General features: G+C 38.3%; 1 protein-coding gene across 4 annotated transcripts in view; it reads left to right on the top strand.

Annotated features, from left to right (window-relative positions):
- The window catches only part of SPTAN1 (spectrin alpha, non-erythrocytic 1), a 52,906-nt gene that overhangs the window by 12,100 nt on the left and 26,153 nt on the right, over nucleotides 1-14,653 (top strand). For 3 of the 4 annotated variants that reach the window (XM_049833289.1, XM_049833287.1, XM_049833288.1), the window contains exons 4-23: nucleotides 260-400; nucleotides 1,554-1,700; nucleotides 2,325-2,458; nucleotides 3,241-3,385; nucleotides 3,480-3,634; nucleotides 4,674-4,809; nucleotides 5,380-5,481; nucleotides 6,254-6,391; nucleotides 6,829-6,939; nucleotides 7,432-7,509; nucleotides 7,682-7,837; nucleotides 8,186-8,390; nucleotides 8,520-8,701; nucleotides 9,516-9,759; nucleotides 10,049-10,171; nucleotides 10,962-11,179; nucleotides 11,924-12,016; nucleotides 12,391-12,525; nucleotides 13,044-13,192; nucleotides 14,547-14,606. In XM_049833289.1, coding sequence (XP_049689246.1) covers nucleotides 260-400; nucleotides 1,554-1,700; nucleotides 2,325-2,458; nucleotides 3,241-3,385; nucleotides 3,480-3,634; nucleotides 4,674-4,809; nucleotides 5,380-5,481; nucleotides 6,254-6,391; nucleotides 6,829-6,939; nucleotides 7,432-7,509; nucleotides 7,682-7,837; nucleotides 8,186-8,390; nucleotides 8,520-8,701; nucleotides 9,516-9,759; nucleotides 10,049-10,171; nucleotides 10,962-11,179; nucleotides 11,924-12,016; nucleotides 12,391-12,525; nucleotides 13,044-13,192; nucleotides 14,547-14,606 — 2,852 coding nt within the window. The remainder of the gene's footprint in view (nucleotides 1-259; nucleotides 401-1,553; nucleotides 1,701-2,324; nucleotides 2,459-3,240; nucleotides 3,386-3,479; nucleotides 3,635-4,673; nucleotides 4,810-5,379; nucleotides 5,482-6,253; nucleotides 6,392-6,828; nucleotides 6,940-7,431; nucleotides 7,510-7,681; nucleotides 7,838-8,185; nucleotides 8,391-8,519; nucleotides 8,702-9,515; nucleotides 9,760-10,048; nucleotides 10,172-10,961; nucleotides 11,180-11,923; nucleotides 12,017-12,390; nucleotides 12,526-13,043; nucleotides 13,193-14,546; nucleotides 14,607-14,653) is intronic. The other variant, XM_049833290.1, reaches the window with a different exon arrangement.

Below are 14,653 nucleotides of genomic sequence, written 5' to 3' on the forward strand. Positions count from 1 at the left end.
ATTTGATAGCTTCATTAATTAATAACAAGTGTGTAAATACTCAGTTCAGTAATTTCTAATTTTGCGTTGTTACATCACTTTACATCATTTGAAAACTAATGACTAGAGTTGGAATAGTATGAGGTTTGCCCACTCTTTGTCGAAAGTAAGGTTTAGGATGTACAACTTTAGGAAAAAAAATCTTCTGTTAAGATCAGGAAGGGAATAAATCTAATCTTCTTTGATACAGGATTTTAGTAACAACATCCTATTGTTCTAGACTCGGCTGCAGGAGCTGCACCGACTATGGGAGTTACTGTTGGAAAAGATGAGAGAGAAGGGAGTCAAATTGTTGCAAGCACAGAAGCTGGTGCAATACTTACGGGAATGTGAAGATGTCTTGGACTGGATCAATGACAAGGTATATTATTATCTGCCTTTGCTGTGCTCTTGATGGGAAATTTGATGTGTTTGTGTGGAAATTTTCTATCAACATAGAGCTGCTGGAGTTCAGGTAGTCACAGAGAGCTTTTAAAGGCACCTATACATTTTATTTAGTTTATTCACATTGCATAAGCAGTAGGTATGCAAACTACTATTCCTTCTTTTGCAGCCACAAAAAAGGTACTAGACTAAGAGGAAGCCTGCATGTTGGAGAGCGTAGTTAAACATAATCAATTCTTTCTTTGCTTTGAGGAGACCTTCATATTTCTCATAGTAATCAAATTAAAGTTTCCTGCAAGGGAAATCTACAACATGTAAAAGCAAATGTTTTTTATAAATGTTCTAAATGATCTGTTATAGAAAGTAGCCAGCCTAACCAGCAAGCAGTGTGTACATAATTACTTAATGATTGGAATATCTTTAGATACACATTGTAAGGACATTAGCTGCAGGAGAACTGTTGGCTCTTGATTCTTTGAACTCTGAGGAAACAGACCACAAACCACACTATCGAGGAAAAAAAGCCACAAAATGATCATACAGGTTTTCTTGATGATGGTTTGCTATTTTGTGTCACTGTGGGTTCAAACTGTAAAACCTGCATAACTGTTAGTGTATACGATGGTGCACTTTTCATAAAGAAATCTTGCATCAGAAGCCTACAGCAAATGCCCATAAACAATTTAAAAATGTGAACAAATTCTAGTCACTGTGTGTACTTTGAAATAACACGGGCAATCTTTTTGTAGCTTTAAAAGCATGTCTTCTCTGTGCATACTTTCTTTCAGTAATTTAGGTGGTTGTAGTAGTGATGATCATGCATAGAACAGAAAACTTAAGATAGAAGAATTGATTATATTCAATAACTTGAAAAATGAATAAGAGCAAGCAAGATGAAAAAATAATACCCTTAGTGATCTTGCATGTTTCCTGCAATAATGGACAGACTTGGGGGGGAGTGGAGTTTAATGGAGGAAACCTTGTAGTTTTAAATCTGACTTCAAACACGGTGATTGTAACTGTCTTTGACCTATTAAAAATCAGGACAGTTTGCTTCCTGATTTTTAGTGGTGATTTCCCATAGGATAAACTGAAAATTCACTTTTTTTTTTTTCTCCTTGATGTGCTAGGAAGCAATAGTGACCTCAGAAGAGCTTGGGCAAGACTTAGAGCATGTTGAGGTTTTGCAAAAGAAGTTTGAAGAGTTCCAAACAGACCTTGCAGCTCATGAGGAAAGAGTAAATGAAGTGAACCAGTTTGCTGGCAAACTTATCCAGGTAAACATTCATGTGTTGAAAATCTCTCTTGGCAAGTCTGGTATAACACAGCAAGCTTTTGTCTGCAACTTCTTCCTTTTCCCCTGGTTTGGTAGCAGATCTTTAAGCTTTGCTCCACATGTGCTTAGATACTTGGCTATCTTAATCTTAAGTGGTCATAATTTGATTAATTTGTTCTTCTGCTGAACAACTTGAGTAACTGCCCCAGCTGAGAATGTTCCTGAAAATGTGGAGAGTAGAGATTAGTAACAGAAACTGTTGTATTTGGGGTTAAATGTATTTCCCTCGGACAACCAGGATTAATATATCTTCTCTTCTGGTATGTCATCTGAGGCTTGATCAAGGGTGAAGACAGGGCAGGAAGCATTGCATTCGAGGAAAAAAAAGATACTGTTTACAGCCCTCTTCCCATTGACTTATTAGTACATAGGGAAACTTAAAGTACTGCAAGAGTGTTGAATGTTTACACAGTGAGGTTTCAGGGAAACTGTTGAATTGAGTGATCATCTGGAAAGTATAGTAATTATAAACTGATCTCTTGAAAAGCAGTAGTGTTTCAGGGTTTTGTGAATGGATGTAGAATCACAGAACATATGAAAATAGCATTTTTCCTTTGCTCGCTAGGAACAACACCCTGAAGAGGAACTGATAAAGTCCAAACAGGATGAAGTAAATGCAAGCTGGCAGCGTCTTAAGGGGCTTGCCCTTCAGAGGCAAGGGAAACTCTTTGGGGCAGCTGAAGTTCAGCGCTTCAACAGGTATGATCTTGGCTGGATCTGCTGAAGTGATGTAATATTTGTGCGGATGTTTAATGAGGCATTCAGCTGCATACAGTAGTATGAGAAGAGCTACTGTTGTCTGTTACATTTTTGCTTTACTCTTCCTCTTGACTTGTTGAATGAGGACCTTGTTGTTTTAGAATTACCTTAGAATAGTCATTCTGATTTAGCTTTTCAACACTTGGCAGTTTTGTTCGTTCGTGTTAATGGCAGTTTTGCTTCCCTTTCCTCTGAGGGTTTTTTCCTCCAATTCTGTCCTAGATGAGCCTTAAAAGGAGTAGATTTTTGTTGTCAGATGGATGTCAGTCCAGTTGTTCTGGTGGTCTTTGAGCAGTGTTTTTTCTATCCTCATCTCCATCTAAAGCATTTTGAGATTTGCTGTAATTAAGTAGGATAAGGGTCCAGAGTGGGAAATGGACCTACTAGGTGATGGTGCTCAGTGGTGCTATAATTCCTTGTTCACATCTAGTGACACTGTCTGAAGAATGGCCTGCCAATATTCTTCAAGGTTTTTTGATTTTTTTTTTTTAAAAAGTCTAATTTTTTAGTTTTTTGGTGTTTGTGGGTTTTGGTGGTGGGTTTTTTTTTTTTGTGGCTTTTCTTATTATTTTTTTTTTTTAAAGGATGATTGTAGTTGGCTGCAGTGTTTGTATATACGGGTTTGTATGCCAGTATGTCTGGCATACATACAGGAAGACATCCTGCTTCCTTCCTTTTTCCATACAAGATAGCCTGCTTTCAATTTCTGCTTTGTTTTGAAGGGATGTGGATGAAACAATCAGCTGGATTAAGGAGAAAGGGCAGTTGATGGCCTCAGATGATTTTGGCAGAGACTTAGCCAGTGTGCAGGCTTTATTGCGTAAGCATGAAGGCCTGGAAAGAGATCTTGCAGCTCTGGAAGATAAGGTACCCATACAAGATGCATTTTACCTGCAATTTAAACAAGGTAACCTGCTTGTAAAAGGCTGGAAGCTTACTCACTGTTTGTGACTGTGTTTAGGTTAAGGCCCTTTGTGCAGAAGCTGACCGTTTGCAGCAGTCTCACCCAATAAATGCTTCTCAAATTCAAGTGAAACGGGAGGAGCTGATTGCCAACTGGGAACAAATCCGAACTCTGGCAGCAGAGAGGCATGCTCGCCTTAATGACTCCTACAGGTAGGAATATTATCGTGCTGAAACAACCTTTCTTCCTTATTCAAATTTGAGAAGAGGGCTCTTGGGAGGAGAAGAAAGGGATGCTGTTTTCCAAAATTTTTGGATGATTCTGGTGTTTTCAGAAGCAGTCGTGTTCACCAAATTATATTTTACAATAACTTGAGGTAAAAGAAATATTTATGTGATAAATAAATACAGCTTTTGGTCATTCTCTGGATGTGGATCAATTATGAAAATAGACACCTTGATGTTTTTAGGACATTGCCTTTTTTCCCCATCTGAGTTGATATCTGCATTTTGAAGTACATTTTCTGACTCTATTTTAGTTTTGCTGTTTTTTTTTAAATACACGTATTACAAATCTGTTCACTATGGAGTTTGTTTTTCTGCTGTTTGTTTCCTCCCATGATGCAAGAATTATGGTGGTGGAGACCCATACAAGTAATCATTTTTCCTTTGCCTTCTCTCTCATAATCTCTTCAGATCAATTAACAGCAAGTTTAAAAGGGAAACAGAAACTGATCACTTTTGCTGATAAGTGTTAAGCACATGCCAAAGGCAATAACTGTAAAAGCATGCTGAAAGGAACCTGAGAATTTGTTTGCATGTTGTTTTAAGGCTGAGGCATGTGCAGTTGGAACTTTCTGTCAGTTCCCCACACACGCTGTGTTATGGTTGTGACAGTAGCAGCCCTGTGGGCTGTCTTGAAACACTCTGCTTGAGAACTATCTTTTGATTTCTGTTGTCTTCAACATACAGGCTTATTAGGAATATTTCTTTTACTTTCATTGTAAGTTATATGCAATACATGTCCTTGAGAAATTGGTTTTGAACCTTGCATTTTCCTAACTTCAAAAGGCTTCTTTTTTTGACTGAGAGCATATTTAGTTATTTAATATTCTGATTGCATTTTGGTATTGTCTTGTTTTGTTTCTATCTGAGGAACAGTTTTTATGTTTGTAACCCTGTAGTTGAGGTAAGGATGGAGAAACCGTGCAAACAAATTGTTCCCAACCATTTTTGCTTTTGCTTTCCTAAGGCTGCAGCGCTTCCTTGCGGACTTCCGAGACCTCACCAGCTGGGTGACTGAGATGAAGGCTCTGATAAATGCTGATGAACTTGCCAATGATGTGGCTGGAGCAGAAGCCCTTCTAGATAGACATCAGGAACATAAGGTATAAAGGTTATATTATACAGCCATGTCTGGTCAGCAACCCTCAACAACTGATACATATGTCTAACACAGTCTCTAAGTCAGAACTGCTGATGTTGTATCACTAGAATCAATTGGCCATGCAGCTAACACAGTACTAGATTGCTGTCCTGATTTAATATTTTTACTTTGTTTCTTGATAGTAGATATACACTAATAAGTAAGTATTTTAAGAATGCTTATGATAATATTTTACAAAAAAATATTAGACCTGATAGCAGTCAGTTGTACTAATGACTCTTAATTCTCCATCACGAGGAATTCCTATATGTAAGCAGAAAGAGTATAGCTCAAAACCAACCTTTAGTTTCATTTTAACATACGAATTTATACTTACCTTATCTGCATCATAAGGTAATACATTTCATTCTAGTTTTCATGTTAAATGTAACGTATTTAAAGATAGTTGAATGTTTATCATTCAGGTGTCCAGACTGTTGTCTCTGTGTTATTTTCAATAGCAGTTTTCGTATTCCGACACTCTGTTTTAAGATAAATGTTGGTAACAGCTTACACACATCCCTTTTCACAGGGAGAAATTGATGCCCATGAAGATAGCTTCAAATCTGCTGATGAGTCTGGCCAGGCTTTGCTTGCTGCTGGGCATTATGCTTCTGATGAAGTTAAAGAAAAGGTAAGTTGAGAGCAAGAGCTCCTAGAAGAATTTTGTCTCTTCTGTGTCCCTTAATTTAAAAGTTCATTTCTTGTTAAGATTGTAAGCTGCAAAGTATCATCCCTCTAGGTTACAGGGCTTTTTTAATGCATATAAGTAATGTGTGCTTTTCATTCTCAAATTGACAGCTTCTGCCTGTCTATTAGTAGGGACTATTAGTACTATCTATTAGGAACTATTAATATATCTTGCCGCCAAAAGAAAAATGGGTTATCTGTTTATCTAAGTTTAGGTTTGCTATCAGAAGTGTCAGTAAATATGTAGTATTTTTAAATTTTGGTTTTCAAACTAATGGGGCCTCTTACGAAGTCTGCATATTGAAACATTGGTCAATCAGACAGTTCAAATGCCGTAAGTGAGTGTGGGCCAAAAAGATTTCAGAGGCTGAGAGAGCAGGATGTTTTGCTGAGGAGCTTCACTTACAAATAGGTCTGCAGTCAAAAAGAGAGTGGTTGTCCATTAAATGTCTCTGTGTAGATTTAATTTGGAAAAGCAGAGTTTTCTGACTGAAGTCAGAAGGTTGTAGCCACTGGGCAAGCTTGATAAGCTGAGAAAAGACTTGCCCTATATGAGGATGATGATGTTGGTAACAGAATGATTCTTTACACAGGAGGTAATTTTCAGTCCCAAGTTAACCACTTCTTTAGAGTCACAGCTTGATTTTACATTGAGATGGAAATGAGCCAGGACTGTTAAATAAAATTATTATATATTCCTCTTCCCAATCCATTAGCTGACCATCCTCTCAGATGAAAGATCTGCCTTGCTAGAACTATGGGAGCTTCGCAGACAACAGTACGAACAGTGCATGGACCTGCAGCTTTTCTACAGAGATACTGAACAAGTTGACAACTGGATGAGCAAACAAGAAGTGAGTGCATGTCTTTGAACTCTCCAGATATGGTTGATTTTTATTTCTGGCTAGTCTTCTGTAGACTTAAAACAATTTACTAGTATTTACTAGTGGCTGCCCCTAAACATGCACTAGTGAGCAGGGTGCTGTGCAGAGTTATTTATCTGACTGCCCAAGCTGCTACAATGACTGTTTCCATCTAATGCTGAAGTTATTAGTTGTGACAGGTTGGCTTGAGATTGCTTTTATGTGTGTTAACTCTTGTAAAATGCTGTTTGAATAAGAAGCTAAAAAGAATCTTTGGCTGTTAGAGGTGTACAGGGAACACTATCCCAGTGTATCATCCTTTACTTTTCAGTAGTATCATATGGTATGAAACATCACTGGCCATGCTTGAGTTGACTTAGAGTAGCTGAGCACGGAAACATGAAAATGTGTTTGCTTCCTTACCTTAGGCATTTCTGCTGAATGAAGACCTTGGTGATTCTCTGGATAGTGTGGAGGCTCTTCTAAAGAAGCATGAAGACTTTGAGAAATCCTTAAGTGCCCAAGAGGAGAAAATCACAGTAAGACATTTACATTAGGTGATCATTAAATGGGCAAGAAATAAAACAAGTGAATTTGTTGACTGGAGAGGAGATGCTGCTGCAGCATGATAGAGAAGAATGGGCTTTGCTCTGCAGAATGATCCGCTGTTATGTGGGATGTATTATCTCTAAATTACGTGTATTGTCTATAAAATGGAAAATACTGGAAAAGATAGGATAGAGCTTAATTGCTGCCTCAAAGAGCTGAGTAACCCAGTGCTTGCATACCATGTCAGCACACGTCTGGATGATGATTTGTCAAAAATCTGCATTCTTCCACATGTAAGATGATGGTACAGTAAAAAAGGGTGTAACAATAGCTCTTAATGGCTTTCTGTTAGTTTTACTGTGATAAACTTTTGAGAATTAAGTACTACTTAATTTACTTAGTCTACTTAAGTAGAATTTACTACTAAGTAAACTTGCACAATTTCTATTACACCAAGTAAATGGAAACCATTTTCTCTTTAGGCTTTGGATGAGTTTGCTACTAAATTGATTCAGAATAACCATTATGCCATGGATGATGTTGCTACACGCAGAGATGCTGTAAGTATCCAAAATAGATTTGGACTGCAGACTTCAAATCATGTTCTGCTTTATTATTTTAAACGGTATGACTGCAATACAGGATAAGTCGGAGGAGTTCTCCCAAAAGTATAGATACAGTGGTGGTTTTTACAAGCTTGAAGAATTTAAAAACCTTTTTATTTTTTTCCAGCTGCTGAGCCGCCGAAATGCCCTTCATGAAAGAGCTATGTACCGCCGTGCTCAACTGGCAGATTCTTTCCATCTGCAGCAGTTTTTCCGAGACTCTGATGAGCTAAAGAGTTGGGTTAATGAAAAAATGAAAACTGCAACAGATGAGGCATACAAGGTAAACACAAAGGCTAATGTTAGAGTAATTTTAAGGCAATATCAGGCTTAATGTAATCAGCCTAATGATAGGAAACAGTGTCAGCCAAAATGTTGCTGATAGTAGGCGGTATTAATGGCAACAGGAGGAACTGTAATTTCTCCCTGACCCCAAGGGGAATTTTCCCATCATACTGTAATCACGCTTATTCAGTAGCTTAAGTGTTCTGATTTAAGGCATATTTTTGGCACCAAATCCTCTGGTGACATCTTGGCATGTATATGAATGTAGTCTAATTTTAAAAATTCTTCAGGGACCTATAGATACTAATTTTGGATTGAAAGGTTCTTTTTCTTTCTTCATCTGTAGGATCCATCAAACTTGCAAGGTAAAGTTCAGAAACATCAGGCTTTTGAAGCAGAGCTTTCTGCTAATCAGAGTCGTATTGATGCACTGGAGAAAGCTGGCCAGAAGTTGATTGATGTCAATCACTATGCATCTGATGAAGTGGCAGCTCGTATGAATGAAGTTATCAGCTTGTGGAAAAAACTTCTGGAGGCCACTGAGCTCAAAGGTATGACTTGCTCAGAAGAATATGGGCAATTCTTTTTCTAGAGAGGTTAGCTGGGAGAAGACAGAAAGTGAGTTAAATGAAGTGGAAAACTTAAGTCATCTGTTCCTCTTGCCACTCTGTCTTGGTCAGGTATAAAACTGCGTGAAGCCAATCAACAACAGCAGTTTAATCGCAATGTGGAAGACATTGAGCTATGGCTGTATGAAGTAGAGGGACACTTGGCTTCTGATGATTATGGAAAAGATCTTACTAATGTTCAGAATCTTCAGAAGAAACATGCCCTGCTAGAGGCAGATGTTGCTGCCCATCAGGTAAGGGAAATAATTTTTCTTCCTGCCCTTTTAGATCTGCTCACTCAAAAGTATTCACTCCAGAGACCTTAGCAGGTCTGTATTTTAATTATTTTTGTGGCTTTGGGCTTTACAGTCTATTTATCAGTAATAATTTTGAACTGAAACAAAGTGTATGTATCTAAGAAGAGTATCTTCATGACTTTGACAAAAATAAGCTTTTTGAAAAAGTAAAATAATTCCATACTGTGACCTGCTGACAGCACAGCAGTGTTCTGTGCTGTGAATACCAGCTTAAAAAGATGTGCTGTGCTTTGTGTAGGAATAATTCCCCCCTTAGACTCTCCATTTGCAAACAGCTTAGTCTTGTTCAGTTTGTTTTCATATAGCTCTAAGAAATGGGAGGGGAGTGAGAACAGATCAGTTTTTAAATATAGAACTTTACAGCAAGTGGTTCCTTTGTTTGCAAATGATCTTTAGGGGAATTAAATCCACACCAAGAAAATCAACAAAATCTGGGTTCCCACAACTGGAATTACCAGTTGTTAACAATTGAAAAATGGTTCATCTAGAGTAGCGCATCTGTAAAGTTAATGTAATTTCAAGAATCTTTTGTTTATTTTATGAAATTGACAGATTAAAATCTGTTACACTTACATAATTTGTTGAATATTATCCAGGATGTAGTTATTACCAAATTATTGCACTGGCAGTGTGCAGCTGAGGTTCTCTTCTGTCACAACATAGCTTATTAGCTAAGATCTGAAAATGTTTTTAGTCACTGCAGCCATCTTACAGAAATTCTGACATAATGCTATTGCTGAATTAATTTTAGGATCGTATAGACGGCATTACCATCCAGGCACGCCAGTTCCAAGATGCTGGGCACTTTGATGCTGACAATATCAAGAAGAAACAAGAAGCTTTAGTAGCTCGTTATGAAGCTCTAAAGGATCCCATGGTAGCTCGCAAGCAGAAACTTGCAGATTCTCTTCGCCTGCAGCAGCTTTTCCGTGATATTGAGGATGAAGAGACCTGGATTAGAGAAAAAGAACCTATTGCAGCTTCAACAAACCGAGGTTGGTCCATCCCGATATCTCCAGGATTTAGATGTCAGAACTGCTCTGGTCTTGTCTCTTTATGGAACATTCCCTGGAAATTTCTGAAAAGTTTATTGAAATTAACATTGCCTGGAGTTACATATTTGCCATTGCCCATGGTTATTTAACTGTTACGTTACTTCTACAATTCCAATGGGTAACTTAGGTACTTTTTCTGTAAGTTTGTCTAGCACTGGTTGCAGCTTCCTTGAAATTTTTTTAGTCTGATGACTCTGAATTCGCTGATTAACTATTTTATGTCTTTCAGGCAAGGATTTAATTGGCGTCCAAAATCTGCTAAAGAAGCACCAGGCTTTGCAGGCAGAAATTGCAGGCCATGAGCCCCGCATTAAAGCAGTCACACAGAAAGGAAATGCTATGGTGGAAGAGGGTATGTCTCAATGTTTTTTAATTCTTTCTCTTTCAGAAATGCAAAGGTCTCTGTGCTGGACTTTGTTCTCTGGCCCTGTACAATTAAGAATTACTGCCTGTTTTTATCCAAGTAACAGACAGGTACCTGCTAGCAGAATGAACTTCTGGTCTTTCTTTCACCTGAAAATAGGTTCCTTGGTGGGAACCTGTCACGATTTTCACAGATCTCTATCTGCTCTTGACAAACACATACAAGCCCTGTATTCAACAGCTTTGTGCCTATGATATTTAGTCTCCATTTTAAAATCTTATTAAAGGTTTGTATCTGATACACATAATCATGATGTGAGAGGTGATCCTCCACAAAGACAGTAAGAGTCATTCCTGCTTTTAAATAAGCATGTATCTATTTCTGACTGGGTGTTCTTAATGCCAGAATACTAAAACCATTTTGCTGATTCCAGGATTTGGAATGCACGTCTGAAATAGTATTTGTTTATTGTCAAAACTCTGCCACTGGAAAGAGATGACCATTCCTGTTTCATCATTGAGAAGAAATGTTACGATGTGGCTTGTTTTGTTCTTAATGATTCAAATATTCCTAGTACAGTTTGATTGACAGGTACAGTGTTTTCCAGTCTGAGGCAAAACGACAAGTTGAGTTGTGCTTTCACTATTTTAGTCAGAATAGGCAACATAGGTTTAAACGGGTCTAATTTCTGTGACTTTCAAGAAGTACAAGTAATCTTTTAGTGTGTATTACTTATGTCTCCTTACATCCTTCAGTTCCCTCTCTTTCTGTTACCTAGGACATTTTGCAGCTGACGATGTGAAAATCAAATTGAATGAGCTAAATCAAAAATGGGACTCTCTGAAAGCTAAAGCATCTCAACGTCGACAAGACCTAGAGGATTCCCTGCAAGCTCAGCAGTACTTTGCTGATGCTAATGAGGCAGAATCCTGGATGAGGGAAAAGGAGCCCATTGTAGGCAGTACAGACTATGGAAAAGATGAAGACTCTGCTGAGGTATTTGAGATTGTTGTTTGAATCAGTTTTGCGTAAACAGAGTGAGGATTTGTCCAGTGGTAAAAAAGTAAGGAGTTCTGCTAATTTCAGGATTCATAAGAAAAAGGGCAGAAGATTCTTTCATCAAACTGAATTTTGGCTTAGGGTCAAAGATGACAGTTTTTCCTGTGTCTTCATTATTGCATGTGAAATTTTGCTCTTCAGGATATTAAACCAATTGTAAGGAAACTTTATGTTTGTATTCACCTATTTAATAGGGTTTTTGTAAAGTATAAGACGACTAATATCAGCAAATTCCTCGTTTGATGTTTCATTTCAGTGCAAGTCTGATTTTCAGCAGTTCATTGGTCTGGAAGTAATTTTTTGTCTAGAGTTGTTTTACCGGTATCATTCTGTGGCCAAACACCATGTCCCACACACTGCTGACTGACATTTCATCAAAATGAAGTGCAGTTTAAAGGCATACTGTCAAACTTAACACTATTTCCAGAGTGATATGTGGTATGTATTCCTGGTCACAACAAACAGTGTTTCTGGGATAAGGTAGAGGAAAAGCACCAGAAGCGTTTGGACTATTATCTAGCCTGTGAATAAATAGAAGTACTTATTCTCATGAGAGTCACAAGACTGGCAGCTTTGAAAAACCCACGTTCCCTGTGTATGGAGCCAAAGTATGTATTTTAAGGAGAGTAGTGTTTGTAAAATGGCTAGGTGTACATGTTGTTTTTTATCTTTTGCTTTCAGGCTCTTCTGAAGAAACATGAAGCTTTGATGTCTGATCTTTCTGCTTACGGCAGTAGCATACAGGCGTTAAGGGAACAGGCCCAGTCATGCAGGGTAAGGAAGGATGCTAATCATGTTGCTGAAATTCTTGGGTCAGCAAAAGGTAAAGACAAAGCTTAATAACAGTTGTTGGTTCTGAGAACTTATTGCAGACTGTACTTGATTTTCTTAAAAAATTTAGTCGTCTGTTTTTATAGTCATAAGAGGCAGCTATGTTGCATTGGAAGAAAACAGTATAATGTGGTGGCTTTCAAGGTTTAAGCCCAGACAGCACCTAAAATAAGTCTATCTGCATTACATTTATTTCAACAAGAATCATTTTAAGGCACTGCGGTAGCTTTACTAAGGCTGAAGTATTTTTTAGGACAACTACATTGATTGTAATAAACATGGAACGACTCATTTTTCTTTTGCTGCTTTTTCATTAGCAACAAGTTGCTCCCACAGATGATGAAACTGGAAAAGAGCTTGTTCTGGCACTCTATGATTACCAAGAGAAGAGTCCCCGGGAGGTGACTATGAAAAAGGGAGATATCCTCACCTTACTCAACAGCACCAACAAGGTATGCTCTTGCCTTCTGGTTTGCTGAGCTGCTTTTGGCTCACTTGGTTTTGTGTTTTCTGTGGAGCATTTTTTTTAATTTTTATTATTTTTAGTAAGAGCATTCAAAGAAGTTAAAGAATTTGCACATTTAGTCCATGTTCCCATTCAGCACTTCAGCATACCACTTCAGCTCATTCTCATGACTCCTCTATGGCTGCCAACTTTTCTAAAGTCAGATAAACAACATATGCTATAGGGCATGTGTCTGTGAGAAAACTTATTTCCCTACTGTTGAGGATTTTTTTGACCAAACACAAGGGGAGACATGGAAGTAAGACCTTGATGTCTTCAAGAGATATTTTGTTTGAAATGGTGTCCATAAAAAGAGCAAACTGTTGTGAGCATCACTGTTTTTCTTGCATTAATAGAAGACTCTAATTTGTAGCTTTCACTTGCTCAGCATACTTTATGCTTGGTGCTTGCCTCACAGTGGTTGCTGCTTTTTTTTTCTTTTTTTTTTTTCTCCTTTCTTTCTAGGACTGGTGGAAGGTTGAAGTTAATGACCGTCAGGGATTTGTACCAGCTGCCTATGTGAAGAAACTAGATCCTGCCCAGTCTGCATCCCGAGAGAATCTCCTCGAAGAGCAGGGCAGCATAGCATTGCGACAGGAGCAAATTGACAACCAGTAAGATCTAACTGATGAGATATGACATCCATCCAGCATTTGCTGGCTTGGCCTTTGCCTCACATATGCCAGAAGTTTAAGTTGATGCCTCTTACACTAGGGAGTAATTAACTGGAGCAAAACAAGGGGCTCCTCTACCAGGGGCACCATATTCAGTCGTTTTATTCTAGATTTTCTTGTTGCTTTTCCCATTTTTTAACTGTAAAACTCATGACACTAGAGCTCAACTTGCTGTCTGACTTCAGTACTTTATGTGTTCCTTTTGTTGTTGTACCTAACAACTTAAACTTGTTTGTGAGTTATATCTGTCCTAAGCAGCTCTTGTATTTGTAATTGTCACTGCTTAATGTGTGATCTGTTTTGAAAAGCTTTCTTAAATTTGGTTACATAAAGTACAGTACCCTCCCTATACAGGGCTGCCTCTGGAGGTGACCTCCTTAGGAGCTGTGACTACTTTGGTGCTAGCTCATTACCTCTTTTCCTGAAATGTGGTGCCATTATTTGTTGCCATTACATAAGCTAAAACGTGCTACCCTCTTTGCCCCCCCACCCCCCTCTCTTAAAAGAGGAACATGCCATTGCAAATAGAGAAAACTGCATGGCTGCTTGGTAATAACCTCCTAAAGCACATGGTAGTTGTAGATTAGTTCAAGCAAGTGCTGTGGGTGATAGCTGTGAGCTACTGGCTCATCTTATCAAGCCACTTGGAAGCCAAAGCTGAAAGTTTTATGCATACTCCCATCTGTTTGCACAGCTACACTGTCATTCTACACGAGAATTGCTTCCCACTCAGTTGTTTGGAGTCACCAGTTACTACAGCGACATACAATAATTACTAGCTTTAGCTCTAGAATTTAAAAAGAAAACAAGCCACACCAAAACCAACAAACCCCACCCCCAAAACCAAACCAAACCAAAATAATAGAAATACTTGTACCAGTGAGAAGAAAGGATGCTGGAAAATTGTGATGCATTGTTCAGGATTTTAATAATGTGTAACTTTATCTATGGATTTGCATGCTGCTTTTAAGAACTAGAACAGGGGTGCCTTATTTTAGAGCCAAGGAGAGGGGACCACCCTTTAGTTTACAATCACATGGCACAATGATCAGGAAATGAGGAGACCTTATAGAGAGAGTTCAACTGTACTGCTGAGGTTTCCTTATGTGAATTGTACTCCTGGTCTGATTTGCTTTGTTTGCTTCTGAATGACACCTAATTTTTTCCATTTAAATGTGAACTCTTAACCATCTCCTACCACAGACAACCCATGGATGGAGCTGCTGCTTTCATTATTTTTGTTAATCTGACTAATTTTTTGCATGCATTTGCTGTGCTCCCTCTGTCTGTGCAGGACTCTCATAACTAAGGAAGTCGGCAGTGTATCTCTGCGTATGAAACAGGTCGAAGAACTGTGAGTAGGATTAGCCCTTTCTAAACCATGCTGTCTCCATACTGTCA

Source organism: Accipiter gentilis, chromosome 29, assembly GCF_929443795.1.
Source record: "Accipiter gentilis chromosome 29, bAccGen1.1, whole genome shotgun sequence".
Lineage (NCBI taxonomy): Eukaryota > Metazoa > Chordata > Aves > Accipitriformes > Accipitridae > Astur > Astur gentilis.